This window comes from Cetorhinus maximus, chromosome 2, assembly GCF_964194155.1.
Source record: "Cetorhinus maximus chromosome 2, sCetMax3.hap1.1, whole genome shotgun sequence".
Classification (NCBI taxonomy): domain Eukaryota; kingdom Metazoa; phylum Chordata; class Chondrichthyes; order Lamniformes; family Cetorhinidae; genus Cetorhinus; species Cetorhinus maximus.
Window position 1 is genome coordinate 225,876,671 of NC_135880.1, and position 24,841 is coordinate 225,901,511.

General features: G+C 46.9%; 1 protein-coding gene across 1 annotated transcript; it reads right to left on the reverse strand.

Moving 5' to 3' along the window:
- Positions 1-1,300: 1,300 nt before the first annotated feature.
- upk2 (uroplakin 2) lies at positions 1,301-23,226 on the reverse strand. Its single transcript, XM_078559094.1, has 5 exons — positions 22,949-23,226; positions 13,018-13,161; positions 12,780-12,921; positions 7,315-7,373; positions 1,301-1,953 (listed from the first exon to the last, which is right to left on the reverse strand). Exons 1-5 carry the CDS (start codon positions 22,989-22,991, stop codon positions 1,820-1,822), a joined length of 522 nt encoding a protein of 173 aa, XP_078415220.1. The 5' UTR covers positions 22,992-23,226; the 3' UTR covers positions 1,301-1,819.
- Positions 23,227-24,841: the final 1,615 nt, after the last annotated feature.

The window sequence follows — 24,841 nt, forward strand, 5'->3', positions numbered from 1 at the left end:
AACCACAAACACACCAAACCCACTCTTAAACTACACACACACCAAACCCACACTGAAACTACACACACCAAACACACACTGAAATTACGCACACCAAACCCACACTGAAACTACACACACCAAACCCACACTGAAACTACACACACCAAACCCACACTGAAACTACACACACCAAACCCACACTGAAACTATACACACCAAACCCACACTGAAACCACACACACACCAAACCCACACTGAAACTACACACACACCAATCCCACACTGAAACTACACACAACAAACCCACACTGAGACCACACACACCAAACCCACACTGAAACCACACACACCAAACCCAAACTGAAACTACACAGACCAAACCCACACTGAAACTACACACATACCAACCCCACACTGAATCTACACACACCAAACCCACACTGAAACTACACACACCAAACCCACATTGAAACCACACACTCACCAAACCCACACTGAAACTACACACACACCAAACCCACACTGAACCTACACACAACAAACCCACACTGAGACCACACACACCAAACCCACACTGAAACCACACACACCAAACCCACACTGAGACCACACACACACCAAACCCATACTGAAACTACACACACCAAACCCAAACTGAAACTACACACACCAAACCCACACTGAAACTACACACACCAAACCCACACTGAAACCACAAACACACCAAACCCACACTTCAACTACACACACACCAAACCGACACTGAAACTACACACACCTAACCCACACTGAAACTACACACACCAAACCCACACTGAGACCACACACACCAAACCCACACTGTAACCACACACACCAAACCCACACTGAGAACACACACACACCAAACCCATACTGAAACTACACACACCAAACCCAAACTGAAACTACACACACCAAACCCACACTGAAACCACACACACCAAACCCACACTGAGAACACACACACACCAAACCCACACTGAAACTACACACACACCAAACACACACTGAAACTACACACACTAAACCCACACTGAAACTACACACACTAAACCCACACTGAAACCACACACACACCAAACCCACACTGAAACTACACACACCAAACCCACACTGAAACTACACACACACCAAACCCACACTGAAACCCCACACACAGCAAACCCACACTGAAACCCCACACACACTAAACCCACACTGAAACCCCACACACACCAAACCCACACTGAAACTACACACACACTAAACCCAAACAAGCTTCTCCCTGTTTTCACTGAATGAAGGAAATGAGGCTGGATTATAAAGTCATTTCTTTATTACAAATTAAGATTGTTCTTGTAGGTGAACAGTGTTTTGTAATCAGTTTAATTGCAAACATAGAACCATCATTTTAAACTCTCCAGGGACCCATGGTTTCTTCGCGCGGTTTCACCCGTAGTAATTTCGGCCCACCACGGGTAGATCGATCGGAATCGCAGGATCCAATGGGAGGTAGAGTGAAGACCGGGAGATTGTTTCAGGAATAGAGAGAGTTAAAGGTTCTCGGGGTCACTGGAGGTGAATCAATGCATCAGTGGCAGAGCCATGCGAGACCAAGAGCTCCACCAGGGACACAGAAATAATCTCAATACTTAACAAATCAAAATGTGTCACAGAAATGATTGCAGTCACAATAAGTAGATTCCCCTCGGAAGTACAATGCAAAGACAGAGCATTTGAAAGTGCAGAGCAAGCTTATAAAACACACAGCTACTAAACAAGAGGAATGTTCATATATACTGGCTGCAAGTGTTTGTTGATCCCTGAACTCCATCGTTTAACTCCTGACTACCACAGACACAATCAGAAGGATGATGAGCAGAGCCATGGCAATTACTAGAAGCACGGTGATCACAACCATTGCCCCAGACCGACCAGTAAATCCATCATCGATATTCCTGAAGTTAGTTGCTGGGGAAAGAAAATGTTTCAATAAATTAATACCGGCCTGGTCCTCTTAATGTCCTTACACACTCACTGCTCACACTCCCTCTATACATTCCTGACACACTCACTGCTCACACTCCCTCTATACATTCCTGACACACTCACTGCTCACACTCCCTCTACACATTCCTTACACACTCACTGCTCACACTCCCTCTATACATTCCTTACACACTCACTGCTCACACTCCCTCTATACATTCCTTACGAACTCACTGCTCACACTCCCTCTATACATTCCTTACACACTCACTGCTCACACTCCCTCCAAACATTCCTTACACACTCACTGCTCACACTCCCTCTATACATTCCTTACACACTCACTGCTCACACTCCCTCTATACATTCCTGACACACTCACTGCGCACACTCCCTCTATACATTCCTGACACACTCACTGCTCACACTCCCTCTATGCATTCCTGACACACTCACTGCTCACACTCCATCTATACATTCCCGACACACTCACTGCTCACACTCCCTCTATACATTCCTTACACACTCACTGCTCACACTCCCTCTATACATTCCTGACACAATCACTGCTCACACTCCCTCTATACATTCCTGACACACTCACTGCTCACACTCCCTCTATGCATTCCTGACACACTCACTGCTCACACTCCCTCTATACATTCCTGACACACTCACTGCTCACACTCCATCTATACATTCCCGACACACTCACTGCTCACACTCCCTCTATACATTCCTTACACACTCACTGCTCACACTCCCTCTATACATTCCTGACACACTCACTGTTCACACTCCCTCTATACATTCCTTACACACTCACTGCTCACACTCCCTCTATACATTCCTTACACACTCATTGCTCACACTCCCTCTATACATTCCTGACACACTCAGTGCTCACACTCTCTCTATACATTCCTGACACACTCACAGCTCACAATCCCTCTATACATTCCTTACACACTCACTGCTCATACTCCCTCCAAACATTCCTTACACACTCACTGCTCACACTCCCTCTATACATTCCTTACACACTCACTGCCCACACTCCCTCTATACATTCCTTACACACTCACTGCTCACACTCCTTCTATACATTCCTTACACACTCACTGCTCACACTCCCTCTATACATTCCTGACACACTCACTACTCACACTCCCTCTATACATTCCTGACACACTCACTGCTCACACTCCCTCTATGCATTCCTGACACACTCCCTGCTCACACTCCCTCTATACATTCCTTACGAACTCACTGCTCATACTCCCTCCAAACATTCCTTACACACTCACTGCTCACACTCCCTCTATACATTCCTTACACACTCGCTGCTCATACTCCCTCTGTACATTCCTTACACACTCACTGCTCACACTCCCTCTATACATTCCTTACACACTCACTGCTCACACTCCCTCTATACATTCATTACACACTCACTGCTCACACTCCCTCTATACATTCCTTACACACTCACTTCTCACGCTCCCTCTATACATTCCTGACACAATCACTGCTCACACTCCCTCCATACATTCCTGACACAATCACTGCTCACACTCCCTCTATACATTCCTTACACACTCACTGCTCATATCCCCTCTATACATTCCTTACACACTCACTGCTCACACTCCCTCTATACATTCCTTACACAATCACTGCTCACACTCCCTCTATACATTCCTGACACAATCACTGCTCACACTCCCTCTACACATTCCTGACACACTCACTGCTCACACTCCCTCTATACATTCCGGACACACTCACTGCTCACACTCCCTTTATACATTCCTTACACACTCACTGCTCACACTCCCTCTATACATTCCTTACACACTCACTGCTCACACTCCCTCTATACATTCCTTACACAATCACTGCTCACACTCCCTCTATACATTCCTTACACACTCACTGCTCACACTCCCTCTGTACATTCCTTACACAATCACTGCTCACACTCCCTCTATACACTCCTGACACAATTACTGCTCACACTCCCTCTATACATTCCTTACACACTCACTGCTCACACTCCCTCTATACATTCCTTACACACTCACTGCTCACACTCCATCTATACATTCCTGACGCAATTACTGCTCACACTCCCTCTATACATTCCTTACACACTCACTGCTCACACTCCCTCTATACATTCCTGACACACTCACTGCTCACACTCCCTCTATACATTCCTGACACACTCACTGCTCACACTCCCTCTATGCATTCCTGACACACTCCCTGCTCACACTCCCTCTATACATTCCTTACAAACTCACTGCTCATACTCCCTCCAAACATTCCTTACACACTCACTGCTCACACTCCCTCTATACATTCCTTACACACTCGCTGCTCATACTCCCTCTGTACATTCCTTACACACTCACTGCTCACACTCCCTCTATACATTCCTTACACACTCACTGCTCACACTCCCTCTATACATTCCTTACACACTCACTGCTCACACTCCCTCTATACATTCCTTACACACTCACTGCTCACGCTCCCTCTATACATTCCTGACACAATCACTGCTCACACTCCCTCCATACATTCCTGACACAATCACTGCTCACACTCCCTCTATACATTCCTTACACAATCACTGCTCACACTCCCTCTATACATTCCTGACACAATCACTGCTCACACTCCCTCTACACATTCCTGACACACTCACTGCTCACACTCCCTCTATACATTCCGGACACACTCACTGCTCACACTCCCTTTATACATTCCTTACACACTCACTGCTCACACTCCCTCTATACACTCCTTACACACTCACTGTTCACACTCCCTCTATACATTCCTTACACAATCACTGCTCACACTCCCTCTATACATTCCTTACACACTCACTGCTCACACTCCCTCTGTACATTCCTTACACAATCACTGCTCACACTCCCTCTATACACTCCTGACACAATTACTGCTCACACTCCCTCTATACATTCCTTACACACTCACTGCTCACACTCCCTCTATACATTCCTTACACACTCACTGCTCACACTCCATCTATACATTCCTGACGCAATTACTGCTCACACTCCCTCTATACATTCCTTACACACTCACTGCTCACACTCCCTCTATACATTCCTTACACACTCACTGCGCACACTCCCTCTATACATTCCTTACACACTCACTGCTCACACTCCCTCTATACATTCCTTACACACTCACTGCGCACACTCCCTCTATACATTCCTGACACACTCACTGCTCACACTCCCTCTATACATTCCTTACACACTCACTGCGCACACTCCCTCTATACATTCCTTACACACTCACTGCTCACACTCCCTCTATACATTCCTTACACACTCACTGCGCACATTCCCTCTATACATTCCTTACACACTCACTGCGCACACTCCCTCTATACATTCCTTACACACTCACTGCGCACACTCCCTCTATACATTCCTTACACACTCACTGCTCACACTCCCTCTATACATTCCTTACACACTCACTGCGCACACTCCCTCTATACATTCCTGACACACTCACTGCTCACACTCCCTCTATACATTCCTTACACACTCACTGCGCACACTCCCTCTATACATTCCTTACACACTCACTGCTCACACTCCCTCTATACATTCCTTACACACTCACTGCGCACACTCCCTCTATACATTCCTTACACACTCACTGCGCACACTCCCTCTATACATTCCTTACACACTCACTGCTCACACTCCCTCTATACATTCCTTACACACTCACTGTGCACACTCCCTTGTCTATAAAAAATCTGTCTAATTCAGCCTTAAGAATATTCAGTGACCCGGCCTCCACTACCCTCCGGAGAGGAGGATTCCACAGACTAACAACCTCTGAGAGAAAAAAATTCTCTTCACCTCCATATTAAATAGCAGATCCCTTATTTTTAAACTCTGAGCCCTAGTTCTAGTCTCTCCCACAAGGGGAAACATCCTTTCAGCATCCACCCTGTCAAGTCCCCTCAAGATATTATATGTTTCTCCTCTCATCCTCCTAAACTCCAATAGGTACCGGCCCAGCCTGTTCACACTTCACCCACACCCTCCCAATCCCAGGAATCCGTTGAGTGAACCTTCAGTGAACTGGACCTAATGCTATTATATCCTTTCTTAAATAAGACCAAAATTATATACAAAATATACCCAGATATAGTCTCACCAGCGCTCTGTACCAACCCTGCTTTTATATCCCATTCCCCTTGCAAACACCAGCGTTCCATTTGCCTAATCACTTGCTGTACCTGCAAACTGTGATTCATGTACCAGGACACCCAGATCCCTTCCTAACAGCACTGTGGGTGTACCTACACCACATGGACTGCAGCGGTTCAAGAAGGCAGCTCACCAACACCACCTTCCCAAGGGCAATTAGGGATGGGCAATAAATGCTGGCCCAGCCAGCGACACCCACATCCCATCAATGAATAATTTAAAAACCCGTCTGTACCTCAGATTTCTGCAGCCTGTCTCCAGTTAAATAATATTCTGCTTTTCTAATCTTCCTGCCAAAGTGGACAATTCACATTTTCCCACATTATACTCCATCTGACAAATATTTGCCCACTCACTTATCACCTGTCTATGTCCCTTTGCAGACTCCTTATGTCCTCTTCACAACATTTGACCATTAACCTCTGCAATCCTCGGACCCGTGGGTTTTAATGGGCCACCCGGTCTCTACACAGCTTGATCCCAGCTCCCATGCCCGTTCAGCTGGGTTAACCGATTGGGCTGTGGGCAGGCGGCTAGGGAGTGGCAACTATTTGGAGATTAGGGAATCCGGGTGAGGGCAGGAGAAACTCAGGCATTCCAACTCCTAATCTCTGTCCAGTGACTCGGACTGGAAAGGACTTGTGTGTGTGTGGGGGGGAACATGGTGGTCACATGTGAAGCCCACCATAGTCAAATAGTGAGCTGGCACACACTGTCTGGGTGGGCACAGGGAAGGTGCTGCAGGGGGGGGTAGGGTAGGGGCTGCCCATGTGGAAACCCCAGCACAGTCAGGAGTGGATGGGGAAATGGGGAAAACAGCAAAGGAAAAGGGTTTGTGAATTGGTTCATTAACCCTTTAATTCCAGTGGAGGATGGAGAGTAGAGTCAGTGATGTTGCATCGCGAATAAATTGGCTGCAGTTTAACTGACTCCCTCCCTGTGGAGGAACATCACCGAGCTGCCAAATTGCACCTGCTGGCTGAGCGAGTCTGAGGATTATGGAGCGAGGGGTCATTTCAATGTGTGAAGAGGTTTCCAACACAATGTGGAAATCGAAATTAATACTCACGTGAGGTGGTTGTGATCGACAGAAAGTTACTCATCTGGTCACCAACACGATAAACCACACTGCAAAAAAAGGAAAGAGAACAGCTTCAACACGGCAAGAGGGACACAAGACAGAGAGAGACAGAGAGAAAGGGAGGGCGAGAGAGACAGAGACAGAGAGTGAGAGAGACAGAGAGAGAGAAACAGAGAGAGACAGAGAAAGAGAAAGAGACAGACAGAGAGAGACAGATAAAGAAAGAGACACAGATGACAGACAGGTGGACAGAGGGAGAGAGACAGAAAGAGACAAAGATGACAGACAAGGAGAGAGAGAGAGACAGTCAGAAAGACAGGGAGAGACAGTGGGACAGAGGGAGAGAGAGTGGGACAGAGAGGGAAAGAGAGAGACAGACAGGGAGAGAGAATGGGGCAGAGAGAGACAGAGTGGGACAGGGAGGGACAGAAATAGAGAATACGAGGAATCATCAAACATGGCAGGACAGAGAGCCAGGCTGAATCATGGAGAAAAAGTAAAGAATGGATAGGGGAGAGGGTGAGAGTGGAGGAGTTTTGTAGAGAGGGAGAGTGTGGGTCATATTTTATTTTTGGTTCATTCACGGGATGTGGGCATCGCTGGCTGGGCCAGCATTTATTGTCCATCCCTAATTGCCCTTGAGAAGGTGGTGGTGAGCTGCCTTCTTGAACCGCTGCAGTCCATGTGGTGTAGGTACACCCACAGTGCTGTTAGGGAGGGAGTTCCTGGATTTTGACCCAGCGACAGTGAAGGAACGGTGATATATTTCCAAGTCAGGATGGTGACTGTCTTGGGGAGGAACTTGGGTGGTGGTGTTCCCATCTATCTGCTGCCCTTGTCCTTCTAGATGGTAGTGGTTGTGGGTTTGGAAGGTGCTGTCGAAAGAGCCTTGGTGAATTCCTGCAGTGCATCTTGTAGATGGTACACACACTGCTGCTAGTGAATGTTTGTGGATGGGGTGCCAATCAGGCAGGGCTGCTCTGTCCTGGACAGTGTCAAGCTCCTTGAGTGTTGTGGGAGCTGCACTCATCCAGGCAAGTGGGGAGTATTCCATCACACTCCTGACTTGTGCCTTGTAGATGGTGGACAGGCTTAGGGGAGTCAGGAGGTGAGATACCCATTGCTTGATTCCTAGCCTCTGACCTGCTCTTGTAGCCACAGTATTTATGTGGCTAGTCCAGTTCAGTTTCTGGATGTTGATAGTGGATTAGCCATGGTAATGCTATTGAGAACATAAGAAATAGTAACAGGAGTAATAGTAATAGTAACATTCGGCCCCTCGAGCCTGCTCCACCATTCAATAAGGTCATGGCTGATCTTATTGTGTTTCGAATTCCACATCCCCATCTACCCCCGATAACCTTTGGTTCCCTTGCCTAACAAGAATCTATCTGCCTCTGCCTTAAAAATATTCAATGACCCCGCCCCCACCACCTTCTGAGGCAGAGAGTTCCAAAGTCGCACAACCCTCTGGGAGAAAAAAATCTCCTCATCTCTGTCCTAAAAGGGTGACCCCTAATTTTAAAACAGTGCCCCTTAGTTCTGGAGTCACCCACAAGAGGAAACATCCTTTCCATGTCCACCTTGTCAAGGCCGTTCAGGATCTTGTAAACTTCAATCAAGTCACCCCTCACTCTTCTAAACTCCAGTGGAAACAAGCCCAGCCTGTCCAACCTTTCCTCATAAAACAACCCACTCATTCCAGGTATCAATCTAGTAAACCTCCTCTGAACCGCCTCTAATGCATTTACATCCTTCCCTAAATAAAGAGACCAAAACTGCATACAGTATTCGAGGTGCGGTCCCCCCAATACCCTGTATAACTGAAGCATAACATCCTCACTTTTATGTTCAATCCCTCTCATAATAAAGGATAGCATTTCATTAGCCTTAACTACCTGCTGTACCTGCATACTAACCTTTTGTTACTCCTCTACACCCAGATCCCTCTGCACCTCAGAATTATGCAGCCTTCTCCATTTAAGGAATACTCTGCTTTTTTGTTCTTCCTGCCAAAGTGAACTTCACATTTTCCCACATTAAACTCCATTTTCCAGATCTTTGCCCACTCACTCAGCCTATCTTTTTCCATCTGCAACCTCCTCATGTCCTCTTCACAAGATACTTTCCTACCTATCTTTGTGTCATCTGCAAATTTAGCTCCCATGCCTTCACTCCCCTCATCTAAGTCATTGGTGTAAACTGTAAAAGTTGAGGCCCCGACACAGGCCCTGCGGGACTCCACTTGTCACATCCTGTCAATCAGACAAAGACTCATTTATGAATACCCTCTGCTTTCTGCCAGCCATCTTATCTATCCATGCTATCTCTATCTACTATCCATGCTAATATGTTACCCCTACACTATGTGCTTTTATTTTCCGTAATAATCTTTGATGTGGCACCTTATCAAATGCCTTCTGAATTGAACATCAAGGGGCAATGGTTAGATTCACTCTTGTTGGGGATGGTCATTGCCTGGCACTTGTGCGGCACGAATGTTACTTGCCACTTGTCAGCCCAAGTCTGGATATTGTCCAGGTCTTGCTGCAATTGGACATGGATTGCTTCAGTATCTGAGGAGTCATGAATGGTGCTGAACATTGTGCAATCATCAGCGAACATCCCCACTTCTGACCTTATGATGGAAGGAAGGTCATTGATGAAGCAGCTGAAGATAGTTGGGCTGAGGACACTATCCTGAGGAACTCCTGCAGTGATGTCCTGGAACTGAGATGACTGACCTCCAACAACCACAACCACCTTCCTTTGTGCTAGGTATGACTCCAACCAGCGGAGAGTTTCCCCCTCAATTCCCACTCGCTCCAGTTTTGCTAGGGCTCCTTGATGTCACACTTGGTCAAATGCTGCCTTGATGTCAAGGGCAGTCACTCTCACCTCGGGAGTTCAGCTCTTTTGTCCATCTTTGAACCAAGGCTGTAATGAGGTCAGGAGCTGAGTGGCCCGGGTGGAACCCAAGCTGAGTGTCAGTGAGCAGGTTATTGCTAAGCAAGTGCCACTTGATAGCACTGTTGATGACCCCTTCCATTACTTTACTGATGATTGACAGTAGACTGATGGGGCGGTAATTGGCCAGGTTGGATTTGTCCTGCTTTTTGTGTACAGGGCACACCTGGGCAATTTTATACTTAGCCAGGTAGATGCCAGTGTTGTAGCTGTACTGGAACAGCTTGGCTAGGAACATAGGAACATAGGATCGAGAGAAGGCCATTCAGCCCATCGAGCCTGCTCCAACATTCAATACGATCATGGCTGATCGAACACTTCAATGCCTTTTACCAGCACTATCCCCATAACCCTTTACATTATCATTACTCAGAAATCCATCAATCTCCACCTTAAACATACTCAATAAGTGAGCATCCACGGCCCTCTGGGTTAGAGAATTCCCAAGATTCACAACCCTCTGGGTAAAGAGATTTCTCCTCATCTCGGTCCTAAGTGGCTTCCCCCTTATTTTGAAATTGTGTCCCCTGGTTCTAGACTCCCCAACCAGGGGAAACATCTTACCTGCATCTACTCTGTCCATTCCTTTAAGTATTTTGTAGGTTTCAATGAGATCACCTCTCATTCTTCAAAACTCTAGAGAATCCAGGCCCAGTTTCCCCGAGATAAAAGCAAAAAACTGCGGATGCTGGAAATCCAAAACAAAAACAAAAATAAAAATACCTGGAAAAACTCAGCAGGTCTGACAGCATCTGCGGAGAGGAACACAGTTAACGTTTCGAGTCCGTATGACTCTTCAACAGAACTAAGAAAAAATAGGTGAAATATAAGCTGGTTTAAGGGGGGGGTGGGACAAGTAGAGCTGGATAGAGGGCCAGTGATAGGTGGAGATAACCAAAAGATGTCACAGACAAAAGGGCAAAGAGGTGTTGACGGTGGTGATATGATCTAAGAAATGTGCTAATGGTGACATTAAGGGTAGAAAGCAGGACGAGCAAGGGACAAAAGGGGTAGGGATGGAGGAGAGAGTTCATGATCTAAAGTTGTTGAATTCAATATTCAGTCCGGAAGGCTGTAAAGTGCCTAGTCGGAAGATGAGGTGCTGTTCCTCCAGTTTGCGTTGAGCTTCACTGGAACATTGCAGCAAGCCAAGGACGGACATGTGGGCAAGAGAGCACCATCCCCACCCCCTTTCCGATCCCCCCTTTTTTCCAATAATTTATATAGATTTTTCTTTTCCCACCTATTTCCATTATTTTTAAATGTATTTCCATCCATTGTTTTATCTCTGCCTTTTAGCCTATTTCGATCCCCCCTCCCCCCCCCCCCCACCCCCACTAGAGCTATCTGTACCTTGCTCGTCCTGCTTTCTACCCTTAATTAGCACATTCCTTAGATAATATCACCACCTTCAACACCTCTTTGTCCTTTTGTCTGTGACATCTTTTAGCTATCTCCACCTATCACTGGCCCTCTATCCAGCTCTACTTGTCCCACCCCCCCTTAAACCAGCTTATATTTCACCTCTTTTCTATTTTTCCTTAGTTCTAATGAAGAGTCATTAGGACTCGAAACGTTAACTGTGTTCCTCTCCGCAGATGCTGTCAGACCTGTTGAGTTTTTCCAGGTATTTTTATTTTTGTTTTTGTTCCAGTTTCCCCAATCTTTCTTCATAGGTCAGTCCTACCATCCCCGGAACAAACCTGGTGAATCTTTGTTGCACTCCCTCTATGTCAATAATATCCTTTCTGAGGTAAGGGGACCAAAACTGCACACAGTACTCCAGGTGCGGTCTAACCAAGCTTCTATACAACTGAAGCAAGACTTCACTACCCCATACTCAAATCCTCTTGCGATAAAGGCTAACACCCCATTAGCCTTCCTATTGGCTTGCTGTACCTGATAACTAGGGGTGCGGCAAGTTCTGGAGCACAAGTCTTCAGTACTATTGCCGGAATATTGTCAGGACCCATAGCCTTTGCAGTATCCAGTGCCTTCAGCCATTTCTTGATATCATGTGGAGTGAATCGAATTGGCTGAAGACTGACATCTGTGATGTTGGGGACCTCTGGAGGAGGCCGAGATGGATCATCCACTCAGCATTTCTGGCTGAAGACTGTTCAAATTCTTCGGCCTTATTTTTTGCACTGATGTGCTGGGCTCCTCCATCATTGAGGATGAGGATATTTGTGGAGCCTCCTCCTCCAGTGAGTTGTTTAATTGTCCACCACCATTCACGACTAGATATGACAGGACTGCATATATGAGGGAGGATGAGGGGAGAGGTGTTGAGATGGAAGTGAGCATATGCAAAGGGACACAGGGGATGGGGTAAGAGGGACAAGAGGGGGCGATTACGAGGGAATGACTGAAGGTGATTGAATCGGAGTGTTTGCTTCTTGCTCTGGTATCAGTTGTCAGGGACAGGCCGACATGGTTACCTATAATCCTCCCCATACCATTCTGGCCCAACGTTTAATACTTACGTGTAATTAGTGCCCGGTTGCAGATTTTTAATTCTGTAGCCCAGGTTCAATGTTTGTGAAATACCATTAATGCTGGACACAAGGCTGACCAATCCTCTTCTGAACCGACAGATTGGCATCGTAAATCTGAGCTGTTCTGGCCCTGCAAGAGGAAGTTAACAAACGGTTAAAAGTGAAATGGTGGAGAACCCAAACAGGGCATTAAGTTAGATGAAGGATTGAAGAGAGTTAAGGTTACCTGGCCCTCCAGTGCCGTTTGTAACTTCGACTGTGACATCCTGCCCTGAAAATATGCAAGGAGGCAAACTCGTGATTGCAGACATTGAACGGACACTTCCAACAATCCCACTGCTGCTTTCATTCACCAATGTGATGTTAAAAGCTGTAAATAACAGAAAAACAAAAGTTTTAAACTATTGAATAAAACTCTGGTCCCCGTGACAGGTAAAACCCTGTCTCATCTCTAATATTAGAGGCCAAAAGGGTTGGAAACAAAATCACAGAAAATGTTATCTGTTAATAGAATGCGAGCGAATTCATTTTCCACAATGAATTCCTGTGTCACATTCATAATTGGCCCTGCCTATGTAAACATGTCACACTGTAATAACAACCACCCCATCAGCTGATACATCAGTTTTGTGTTTTCCTTAGGAACATGAGGAGACCATTCACCTTCCATCCTGTTCCACCGTTTAGCTAGATCACGCCTGACCTGTATCTTAATTCCATCTACCCACCTTGATTCTCTAACTTATAATTCCCATACCCAACAAAATATATCAATCTCAGTTTTGAAATTTTCAATTGAAGCCCACTCCCCCCCGCCAAACCCCAGGGTCAACAGCTTTTTTGGGGAGAGAGTTCTGAATTTCCACTCCCATTTGTGTGAAAAAATGCCTCCTGACATCACCCCTGAACAGCTTGGCTCTAACTTTAAGGTTATCTGACCCCACCCATCCCCCACCCCTAACCCCACCAGAGAAAATGGTTTCTCTCCAACTAGTACCCAGTTCCTGAACCTGTTGATGCAGTAAGTCCTTTGTTTCAATCAGTTTCCTGATGCTTCCCAAGATTTCCTATCTAATGATAATCTCAAATCCAAGGATTTTATCAAAATAAGGACACATTGGATTACTGTAAACGAGGACCTGACCCAATTATTCACATTCACCTAAAGATTATACTGCTTATCGTTAATTCTGGTCACAGCGGAGACAATTGGGTATCTGACCTGCCAATCACCTGAGTGGAAGATCACCCGGGTGTTTGAATATGTTCACAGTTCATCACCCGGTTAAAAGGAATCTTGTGCACTTCCCCCCTCTGACCCTCACTCTCTGTGGTCACAGCTTTTGATTAGATTTATCCCAAACACAGCCAACATTGAAAATGCCTCTGTTGAAATCTTCATTATTGCTATACTTACAGACTGCTGGCCAGTCACAGTAAGCGACTGAATGCAGCAACACAGAGAACATTAATAAAGAAATAGAGACGGTTCAGGATTGGGTTTGCATGAATGTACCCGTGACTCACCCGCAACTCATTTCTTGTTTAAGTTTTCCAATTCCCCAATATTGACCCTGTAACCCACTTTAAAGCCACTCCAGGATTTACAGTTGACTATTTCTAAATCCACTAAACCTCTCTCTTCACTCTCTCCCCAATGAATGTAAAGTTAGACACACAGTCACATAATCATAGAATGATACAGCACAGAAGGAGGCCATTCACCCATCATGCTTGTAGTAATTATGGTTTTATTGAGTGTGTAATGTACCTTTAAGAATACCTGTTAGGAAAGATCACATGGTCTGTAGTAACCAATAGGAGGGTAGCACAGTCTACCTCAGCAGTCAGTGTAGAGATAGAGTTGGAGTTGAAAGTACACGTGTAGTTGCTGCTGAGTATATTGTAAATAATCTTAGTGTTTCCACTTAAGAAGTGTCTGCAGTTCAACTCTATTACTAATAGTACAACTCGGCCACCCTACAACAAACTGGCGACGAGGATAATACAGGATTGAACAGAAGAAATCAAGTTAGAAAGAAATTAGCACTGCGCCTCGCCCAGTGATTGTAAGTAGTAGCAAGCTCTGTTAGAATTGAAGAAGTTATCCTCTCTAAAAATGCCACAATTTGGGAGAATTGATCCTTTTGAACCAGCCACAGACGATTGGCCTCAATACATAGAATGCCTCAAGTTCTTTTATCAAGCGGACAAGATTACGGGGGAAGAGAAGAGGCGAGCGATCCTCCTGAGTACTTGTGGGAGCAAAACCTACAGTCTGATTTGAAGTCAGACGGCACCCAGTGCCCCAGATTCGAAGAATTTTGATGAATTGGTTGACATGATGAAGGGTCACTTTCAACCCAAGCCCTCGGTCACAATGGAGAGATTCAGATTTAATTCGTGAAACAGAGCCCCGGGTGAGACAATTGCATGCTACATGGCAAATTTGAACAGCTAATGGAACATTGTGGGCAGAATTTTCTGCCTGTCTGGCGGGCGGGCCTGACACAATCCCCGCCGGAGAAGCGGGACCCGCCACCATTTTGCCTGGGCGGACCAATTAAGGTCCCTGTGTGGGCGGTGGGGGGGGGAGTTCCCCAAAAGCAAGAGTGCGCTCTTTCGCGCATGCGCACGAAAGAGCGCACATCTTCCTGAGGATAAGTGCTGCCTCAGGGAGAGCGCTTACACTTTTAAAAGGATTAAAAACAGAAAAAAAAATTCCCTAACATGTCGCCTTCATGTGACAATGTCACATGAGATGGGACATGTTCATAAATTACAGTAAAACTTTATTAAGCTTTTTCGAACCCTGCATGAAACCTCATCTCGCCGGTGGATGAGGTTTCATGTTTAATCTATTTGCCGCCAGGGCTCCTGGCCGACCCGACAACCTTAAGGTTGGACGGGCAGGTCCTTTAATTGGTTAAATGATCCAGTCAATGGCCTCAATTGGCCATTGACAGGTCGGTGGGTCTGCAGCTGATTTTGCTGCGTCCCCACCTTCCTGAAAATTTAAATGGGGCACGGTGACGTTGGGGTTCCGTCCGATGTCATCCCGCGTCATTTTACGCGTCGGCGAGTGGGCCCCGCCCCCTGCTCGCCAACAGTAAAATTCTGCCCTTGTGAGTCTGGTACAAATGCTGAATGACAGGTTCAGAGATCGTTTCGTGTGCGGTGTGAAAGAGGGCACTATTCAGAAAAGATTATTGTCCAAAGTGAATCTGGATGTTAGGAAGGTGCTAGAGATAGCGCTGGCCATGGAAAGCGCAGTAAGAGATTCGAAAGCAATACAAGGTGTGCAAAATGGCGCCATCCTCCACATCGGGAGGGAAACCTCAGCCAAAAAGGACACAAAAAAAGCGAGGCCCAGCCAGGAAGCGGGAAACAGCCCCCGCTAACCGAAGAATAAAGAAAAGTAACTTAGCAGCAAAATCAAATCATTATTTTAATAGAGGTGGAAACAGTCAATGTTTTAGCGATTGGCAGTTTAAAAAAATCGAATGCTACTATTGTCACAGAAATGGACATATAATGAGACAGTGCAAGGAAAGATTCAAACGGACTTGTCCAGTGAGATCTACAATGTAGAAGAACCTGAAACAACAAATTCAGGCATTTACTTATTGTTTAATCTGAAAATTGGAAAGACAGAACCAATATTTGTCACAGTGAAAGTAAATGACAAACCCGTTTGAGTGGAAGTGGACACAGGAGATTCCACTACAGGATTGGGGAACATACTTACAGATATCTGAATGATGGTGAACTTCAATTAAGTTTGGAATGAACAGCGGCCAAGCTAAAAGCTTATACATTCAAGTAAAAGGCATAAGCAGAGTAACTGTCCATTATGGAAGCCAATTGGCAAAGCGACCAGTGTTGGTATCGAGAGGCAGAGGACCAAGCCTCCTAGGGCAAAATTGGCTAAGGGAAATCAACCTTGATTGGCCACTGTGATCCCAAAAGGAAGCTGGGAGTGTTCCTGTTTTGGAAAAGGAGTGTGTAAGGACTCAACAACCTGGAGAAACGCAGGCTGTCTTAATCCAAAGCCTGAAAGAACAGCAGAAGAAACTCGAAGAGAACCTGCTGGATGACAGACTTCAAGACGAGGTAAGCAACCTTCGCAGGGGGCAAAAAAACCTATTAAAAGACCTTCACACATGACAAGATTCCCTCAGGTCAAAGTTTGAGCCTCTGGAACAGTACGAAGAGAAACAGAAAGAATTCAGCATCTCTGTGAACAAACTGAAGAACCAGTTGGCGGAGAAGACACATCAATGTTCAGGTTTCCAGGAGGCAGCCAACAAATACAAAACAGAGAAGGAAGAGCTGGAGAATCGGCTAAATGAACCCAAAGAGGATTTGGAAGCATAAGTCACAGAATTTTCCCAAGAAGCCGACAGATAATGAAATTCTGGGAGACTCAGCCACTGAGCTCAGACAAGTTGAGCGTGTATCTGAGAGAATTCTGACCAATAGTGAAGTCTAAAAGAAGGTTTAAAGTCGAGATTAAAGTCTGTGCTCGAAAGGAGATACAGAAATACTAATAGGGCTTTAATTCGGGCAGCAAACGAATCCACTTTCATACATTGGCCTGGCAATCAAATCACTAACACCGATGCCCTTAGTCATTTCTCTTTACAAGAAAATGATGAGCATGTCCCAGTTCCACAGAAACTTGTTTTGCTGTTAAACTTCTTAGATTCCTCGCCGGTGAACACTCGACAGATCAGAGACTGGACAAGTCCTATCCCAAGTACAAGAAGAAGTGCTACAGGGTTGGTCACAGGAGCCCGTGTCTGACGAAATGGAACTACACTTCAAAAGAAGACATGAAATAACCAGGATGGCATCTTATTGTGGGGAGCACGAGTGATCGTTCCTCCAAAGGGAAGGGAGCCACCTTTAATTGAACTACACAGTGATCCGGAATTTCCCGAATGAGCTCCATAGCATGCAGTTATCTATGGTGGCCTGGGATGGATGGTGAAATAGAGAGTTTAGTAAAGCATTGTGTGCAATGTCAGCAACTGCAAAAGTTGCCAGTGACAGCTCCATTACACCCATGGGAGTGACCAGGTAGACCCTGGGTGCGGTTACACATTGACTACGTTGGACCTTTCCTGGGAACAATGTCTCTGCTCATTGTCGATGTCCATTCAAAATGGTTGGACATATAGGAGGTGAAGCCACCAACGTCGGCCATTACAATTGAGAAACTGTGTCAGAGTTTTGCCATTCACAGACTACCAGAAGTAGTCATTTCCGATAATGAGCACGGTATTTATGAGTGCTGAGTTTCAACGGTTTATCAGCCTCAACATCGTCACTCAAGTGAAAACTGCGCCATACCCACCCTCCCTCAAACGGACTCGGGAAAGGGAGGTTCAAACATTCAAGGCAGACATGAAAAAGCCAACTGGTGATTCCTCAGCAACCAAGCTAACACATTTCCTTTTCATTACAGGACTACCCCTCACACAACAACAGGCGTCACACCTGCGGAGTTATTGTTGAAACGCCGTCTCAGGATGAGATTGAGCTGAATAATGCTGAGTTTGGAGGGGAAGGTGGAAAGGAGTCAGGGAAACCAGAAAACCAGACACGACTGGTATAGTCACGAGAGGAAATTTACTGTGGGAGAGCCGGTATAGGTGAAAAATTTCAGGGAAGGACCAAAGTGGTTACCGGGTGAAATAAGTGCAGTGACTGGACCTCTCTCTTACCATGTGGAGGTGAAAGGCCGGATCATCTGTAAACATGTGGACCATTTAAGAAATGGAGAGACAAATCATCAAGATATGTTTCCAATAGTGACCATGACTGGGTCTGTGTTTCCTGTTGAAGATACTCAACCCAGCACAGACATGACTGATGTTCCTGAGGATACAGAACAGCAAATGCCCATCAAAGCACCTGATGTTCAGGCAACTCTGGAAAATGATGTTCCTGACAAAGAATCTGAGGTTGTGGAGTTGCGACATTCCACAAGGACCAGGAAACCACCTGAAAGACTGAATCTGTAAATTCCTTACCCAGTGTAAATATTATGTTGTCTTGAAAAATATGTCCTTGTAAATATAATATGTATAGCCGAGTTAAAGGGGAGGAATGTAGTAATTGTGGTTTCATTTAGCGTGTAATGTACCTTTAAGAATAATACTTGTTAAGAAAGATCACACGATCTGTAGTAACCAATAGGTGAACCACGTGGGCTCCCTCAGCAGTCAGTGTAGAGATAGAGTTGGAGTTGAAAGCACACGTGTAGTTGCTGCTGAGCATATTGTAAACAAACTTCAAAGTTTCCACCCCAGAAGTGTCTGCACATCAACTCTCTCACTAACAGTACAACTCAGTACAACAATACAACAATGCCTTTGCTGGCTCTTTGAAAGATCTATCCAATTAGTCCCACTGCCTGCTCTTTCCCCAAAGCTCTGCAATTTTTTCCCTTCCAAGTACTTCTTCAGTTCCCCTTTTGAAAGTGTCTATTGAACCTGCTTCCACCGCCCTTTCAGGCAGCGCCTTCCAGATCACAACAACTCGCTGTAAAAAAAAAATTCTCCTCATCTCTCCCTCTGGTTCTTTTACAAACTTTCTTCAATCTGTGTCCCTCCAATTACCGACTCTCCTGCCACAGGAAACAATTTCTCCTTCACTACTCGATCAAAACCCTTCATGGTTTTAACCATCTCTGTTAAATCACCCTTTAACCTTCTCTGCTTTAAGGAGGACGATCTCAGCTTCTCCAGTCTCTCCCCTATTGAGGTGAAGTCTTTCATTCCTGGTCCCATTCTGGGAAGTCACCTCTGTCCAATCCAGGGCCTTGACATTGTCCCTAGAATTGGACACTGTTCCAGCTGAGGCCTAACCAGTGATTTATGAAAGTTTATCATCATTTCCCTGCTCTTTTATTCTGCCTCTGTTAATAAAGTTGAAGCTTGTTGGGTGGGTGTGAGTGCATCTGGAACCTGGACAGGGGATAATTAATGATTGGTGATTGTTACAGAATCTGTATGTCAGACACCTGAACACGATGAGTTACTTTGGATTTGTAAACTGCCTCCAAATTATTATTATTTATTATGTACTTATTATGTGAGGGTGACTCTGAATTACCAGCAAATTTCAACTTAATTAACAGAGGCAGAATAAAAAAGCAGGGAAATGATGATAAACCTTCATATAAATCACTGGTTAGGCCTCAGCTGGAGTAGTGTCCAATTCTAGGGGACACATTGAGCCCCTTGAACCTGTTCCGGAGAACCAGATCTCACCATCTTGTCTGTGCAGGAAGAATGACCATTGGCCTGAGGGATCAAAGGACCACAGCCGATCCCCTTATCATCTGTAACCGAGCAACAGCAGAGAGTGGGATAAAAACAGAAAACGCTGGGAAAACTCAGCAGGTCCCACAGCATCTGTGGAGAGAGAAACACAAAAGTTAACGTTTCGAGTCCGTGTGACTCTCCTTCCCTATGTCGGAGCTCTGGAGAAGAGTCACACGGACTCGAAAGGTTAACTCTGTGTCTCTCTCTCCACAGATGCTGTCAGAGCTGCTGAGTTTTTCCAACACTTTGTTTTTATTTCAGATTCCCAGCATCTGCAGTATTTTGCTTTTATTACAGCAGAGAGGGGAAGCTGGGCTGGGGCGGGCTGGAGGATTAGGAACCAAAATCCTTTGACCCTAATAATCTGTAACCCTCTGGCTGAAGGTCAGGTGGGAGCTGCTGATTTTAAAGGAAGAACTTGAATTATATAATATATAATATATAGCGTCTCAGGAGAAAGAACTTCACAGCGAAAAGATGATTTTTGAAATGCAGTCACTGTTGCGATGTAGGAAACGCTGCAGCCAATTTTCACACAACAAACAGTAACGTGACAATCTCTTTTGGTGATAGTGGAGGGGGAATTATTGGCCAGGTCGCTGGGGAGGCAGAGTCTTCCTGTGTGGCTGTTATTACCCACCAGAGGGAGCTCCAATTCCATTCTTCATCACAGCCCATGTACCTCCTGGAAAAGCCATTAGAATGTGAGACAGACTGGGGGGTACACAGCGAGGGGGGGGTACACAGCGAGGGGGGGGGTACACAGCGAGGGGGGGGGGTACACAGCGAGGGGGGGGTACACAGCGAGGGGGGGGGTACACAGCGAGGGGGGGGTACACAGCGAGGGGGGGGGGTACACAGCGAGGGGGGGTACACAGCGAGGGGGGGGGTACACAGCGAGGGGGGGGGTACACAGCGAGGGGGGTACACAGAGGGGGGGTACACAGAGGGGGGGTACACAGCGGGGGGGTACACAGCGAGGGGGGTACACAGTGGGGGGGGGTACACAGCGAGGGGGGTACACAGCGAGGGGCGGGTACACAGCGAAGGGGGGGGTACATAGAGAGGGGGGTACACAGAGGGGGGGTACACAGAGGGGGGGTACACAGAGGGGGGGTACACAGCGAAGGGGGGTACACAGGGGGGGATACACAGAGGGGGGGTACACAGAGGGGGGTACACAGAGGGGGGGTACACAGCGAAGGGGGGTACACAGGGGGGGATACACAGAGGTGGGGTACACAGCGAAGGGGGGGTACACAGGGGGGGATACACAGAGGGGGGGTACACAGCGAAGGGGGGGTACACAGGGGGGGATACACAGAGGGGGGGTACACAGAGGGGGGGTACACAGAGGGGGGGGTACACAGAGGGGGGTACACAGAGGGGTGGGGTACACAGCGAGGGGGGGTACACTGCGGGGGGGGGTACACAGCTGGGGGGGGTACACAGCGGGTAAATTGCAGGGGATCAGATAGGGGTAAGAAAGGGAAGAAACACGGGGTAAGTGAGATAGACAGGCTGGAGAAAGGGGGCAAACAGGGGGTACACATGAGGTATACAGCGAACAGGAGGGGATACACAGTGCAGAGGGTTACACAGGGGTTACATTGAGGACAGCAAGGGGAGACAGGGAATGCACGGGGACACGCAGGACAGACAGCGGTACACGGGAGACAGGCAGCAGTACACACAGGACAGGCAGCGGTACACACAGGACAGGCAGCGGTACACACAGGACAGGCAGCGGTACACAGAGTACAGGCAGCGGTACACACAGGACAGGCAGCGGTACACAGAGTACAGGCAGCGGTACACACAGTACAGGCGGCGGTACACACAGTACAGGCAGCGGTACACACAGTACAGGCAGCAGTACACAGTGGTTACACAGGGGAAAGACAAGCAAAAGGAAAATAGTGGGTGAACTAAAATTAGGCGTTAACCAAGAAGGAATTGGAAAAAAGAATTAGGATCAATGAAAAAGCAGGATTAATGCTCTTGAATCTGAGACAAACAGGGAGGGAGGAGAGAGGGAGACAGAGAGGGAGAGGAACAGAGGGAAAATAGAAAGAGAATCTTGCTGTAACTTTTCAATGGTTCTAAAGATCAAGAGAGAGTGAAGGAAAAATAGAGAAAGAAAGTGAGAGAGAGCAACACACAGGGACAGAGAGAAACAGAGACACACAGGGTGGAAAGCGACAGGGAAAGAGAGAGATAGAGGGCGAGTGAGAGACAGTGAGATAGAGAAAGAAAAGATAGAAGAGACAGAGTGACAGGGGAGAGTGTGATATAGAGGGAGAGAGGGAGAGTGTGATATAGAGGGAGAGAGGGACAGATATAGAGGGAGAGAGGGAGAGTGTGATATAGAGGGAGAGAGGGACAGATATAGAGGGAGAGAGGGAGAGTGTGATATAGAGGGAGAGAGGGACAGATATAGAGGGAGAGAGGGAGAGTGTGATATAGAGGGAGAGAGGGACAGATATAGAGGGAGAGAGGGAGAGTGTGATATAGAGGGAGAGAGGGAGAGTGTGATATAGAGGGAGAGTGTGATATAGAGGGAGAGAGGGACAGATATAGAGGGAGAGAGGGACAGATATAGAGGGAGAGAGGGAGAGTGTGATATAGAGGGAGAGAGGGACAGATATAGAGGGAGAGAGGGACAGATATAGAGGGAGAGAGGGAGAGTGTGATATAGAGGGAGAGAGGGACAGAAAACATGAAAAAACACAGAGAGGATGATTGGAATAAACACTCACAGGGAGAGAGTGAGTGTAAGAACCTGCTCCGAGATCGGAGTCACGAAGCTGTTAATGTACTTACCTCCTGCGATGGAGGCGAGTGCCAGGAGTATGAGAAGCCTCATGGTGGAGGGTGGTCAGGGCAGTGGCCGGAGTGGGGTCTGAGCAGAGTCACCGACTGTCACACAGGAGCTGATCCAAGAACAAAGTGAGAAACTCCAGCTCAAACCAGGGGTGGCCTCAACAACCACAGCCAATCAGCAAACAGGCCAGACAGGGTGAACAGGTTCAACAGGAATCATTCACCTGCTGCACATCTTCCCAACTGAGGCCTCCACACCCAGGCCCAGTGCCCTTGGTCCAGCCCAGGCCAACACAGCGATTCCACACACTGACACTGCACAGCACGGTCGCTGCAAAGGCTTCAGTGCTTGAAAGAAATACTTACATTTATTTGGCACCTTTCACAACCTCAGCATGTCCCAACGTGTTTTACAGCTGATGACCTGATTCGAAATGTAGTCATTGTTGAAATGTAGTAAATGCTGCAGCCAATTTATAACCAGATCATCTGTTTTTGTGATGTTGGCTCAGGAGTGGTGGAAAACACCCGGGTCCATGGGATCTTTTATATCCAACTGACAAGACCTCGTTTAACATCGCATCTGAAGGACAGCACTTCCAACAATGCAGCACTCCCTCAGTACTTCACTGGAGTGTCCATCTAGATTTTGTGCTCAAGTGTCTGGAGGGAGACTTGAACCCACAACGTTTTGACTCAGAGGTGAGAGTGTTAGGGCGGTAGAGGGGGCAGCAAGAGGCAAACAGGGGAGAGACGGGGGGCAGGGGTACAGGGAGAGGCAGGAGAGTTGGAACCTGTAAACAACTGAACCACTGGAATGAAAAACTGAACCAAGGTGTTGGTGGTGAGCTGCCTTCTTGAACCGCTGCAGTCCATGTGGTGTAGGTACACCCACAGTGCTATTAGGGAGGGAGTTCCAGGATTTTGACCCAGTGACAGTGAAGGAATGGCAATATATTTCCAAGTCAGGATGGTGAGTGACTTGGAGGGGAACTTCCAGGTGGTGGTGTTCCCATCTATCTGCTGCCCTTGTCCTTCTAGATGGTAGTGCTCATGAGTTTGGAAGGTGCTGTCGAAGGAGCCTTGGTGAGTTCCTGCAGTCCATCTTGTAGATGGTACACACTGCTGCTACTGTGCATCAGTGGTGGAGGGAGTGAATGTTTGTGGATAGGGTGCCAATCAAGCGGGGCTGCTTTATCCTGGACTGTGTCGAGCTTCTTGAGTGTTGTGGGAGCTGCACTCATCCAGGCAAGTGGGGAGTATCCCATCACACTCCTGACTTGTGCCTTGTATGGTGGACAGGCTTTGGGGAGTCAGGAGGTGAGTTACTCACCACAGGATTCCCAGCCTCTGACCTGCTCTTGTAGCCACAGTATTTATTTGGCTAGTCCAGTTCAGTTTCTGGTCAATGGTAACCCCCAGGATGTTGATAGTGGGGGATTCAGTGATGGTAATGCCATTGAACATCAAGGGGCGATGGTTAGATTCTCTCTTATTGGAGATGGTCATTGCCTGACACTTGTGTGGCGTGAATGTTGCTTGCCACTTGTCAGCACAAGCCTGGATATTGTCCAGGTCTTGCTGCATTTGGACATGGACTGTTTCAGTATCTGAGGAGTCACGAATGGTGCTGAACATTGTGCAATCATCAGCGAACATCCCCACTTCTGACTTTATGTTGGAAGGAAGGTCATTGATGAAGCAGCTGAAGATGGTTGGGCCGAGGACACTACCCTGAGGAACTCCTGCAGTGATGTCCTGGAGCTGAGATGACTGACCTCCAACAACCACAACCATCTTCCTTTGTGCTAGGTATGACTCCAACCAGTGGAGAGTTTTCCCCCTGATTCCCATTGACTCCAGTTTTGCTAGGGTTTCTTGATGCCACACTCG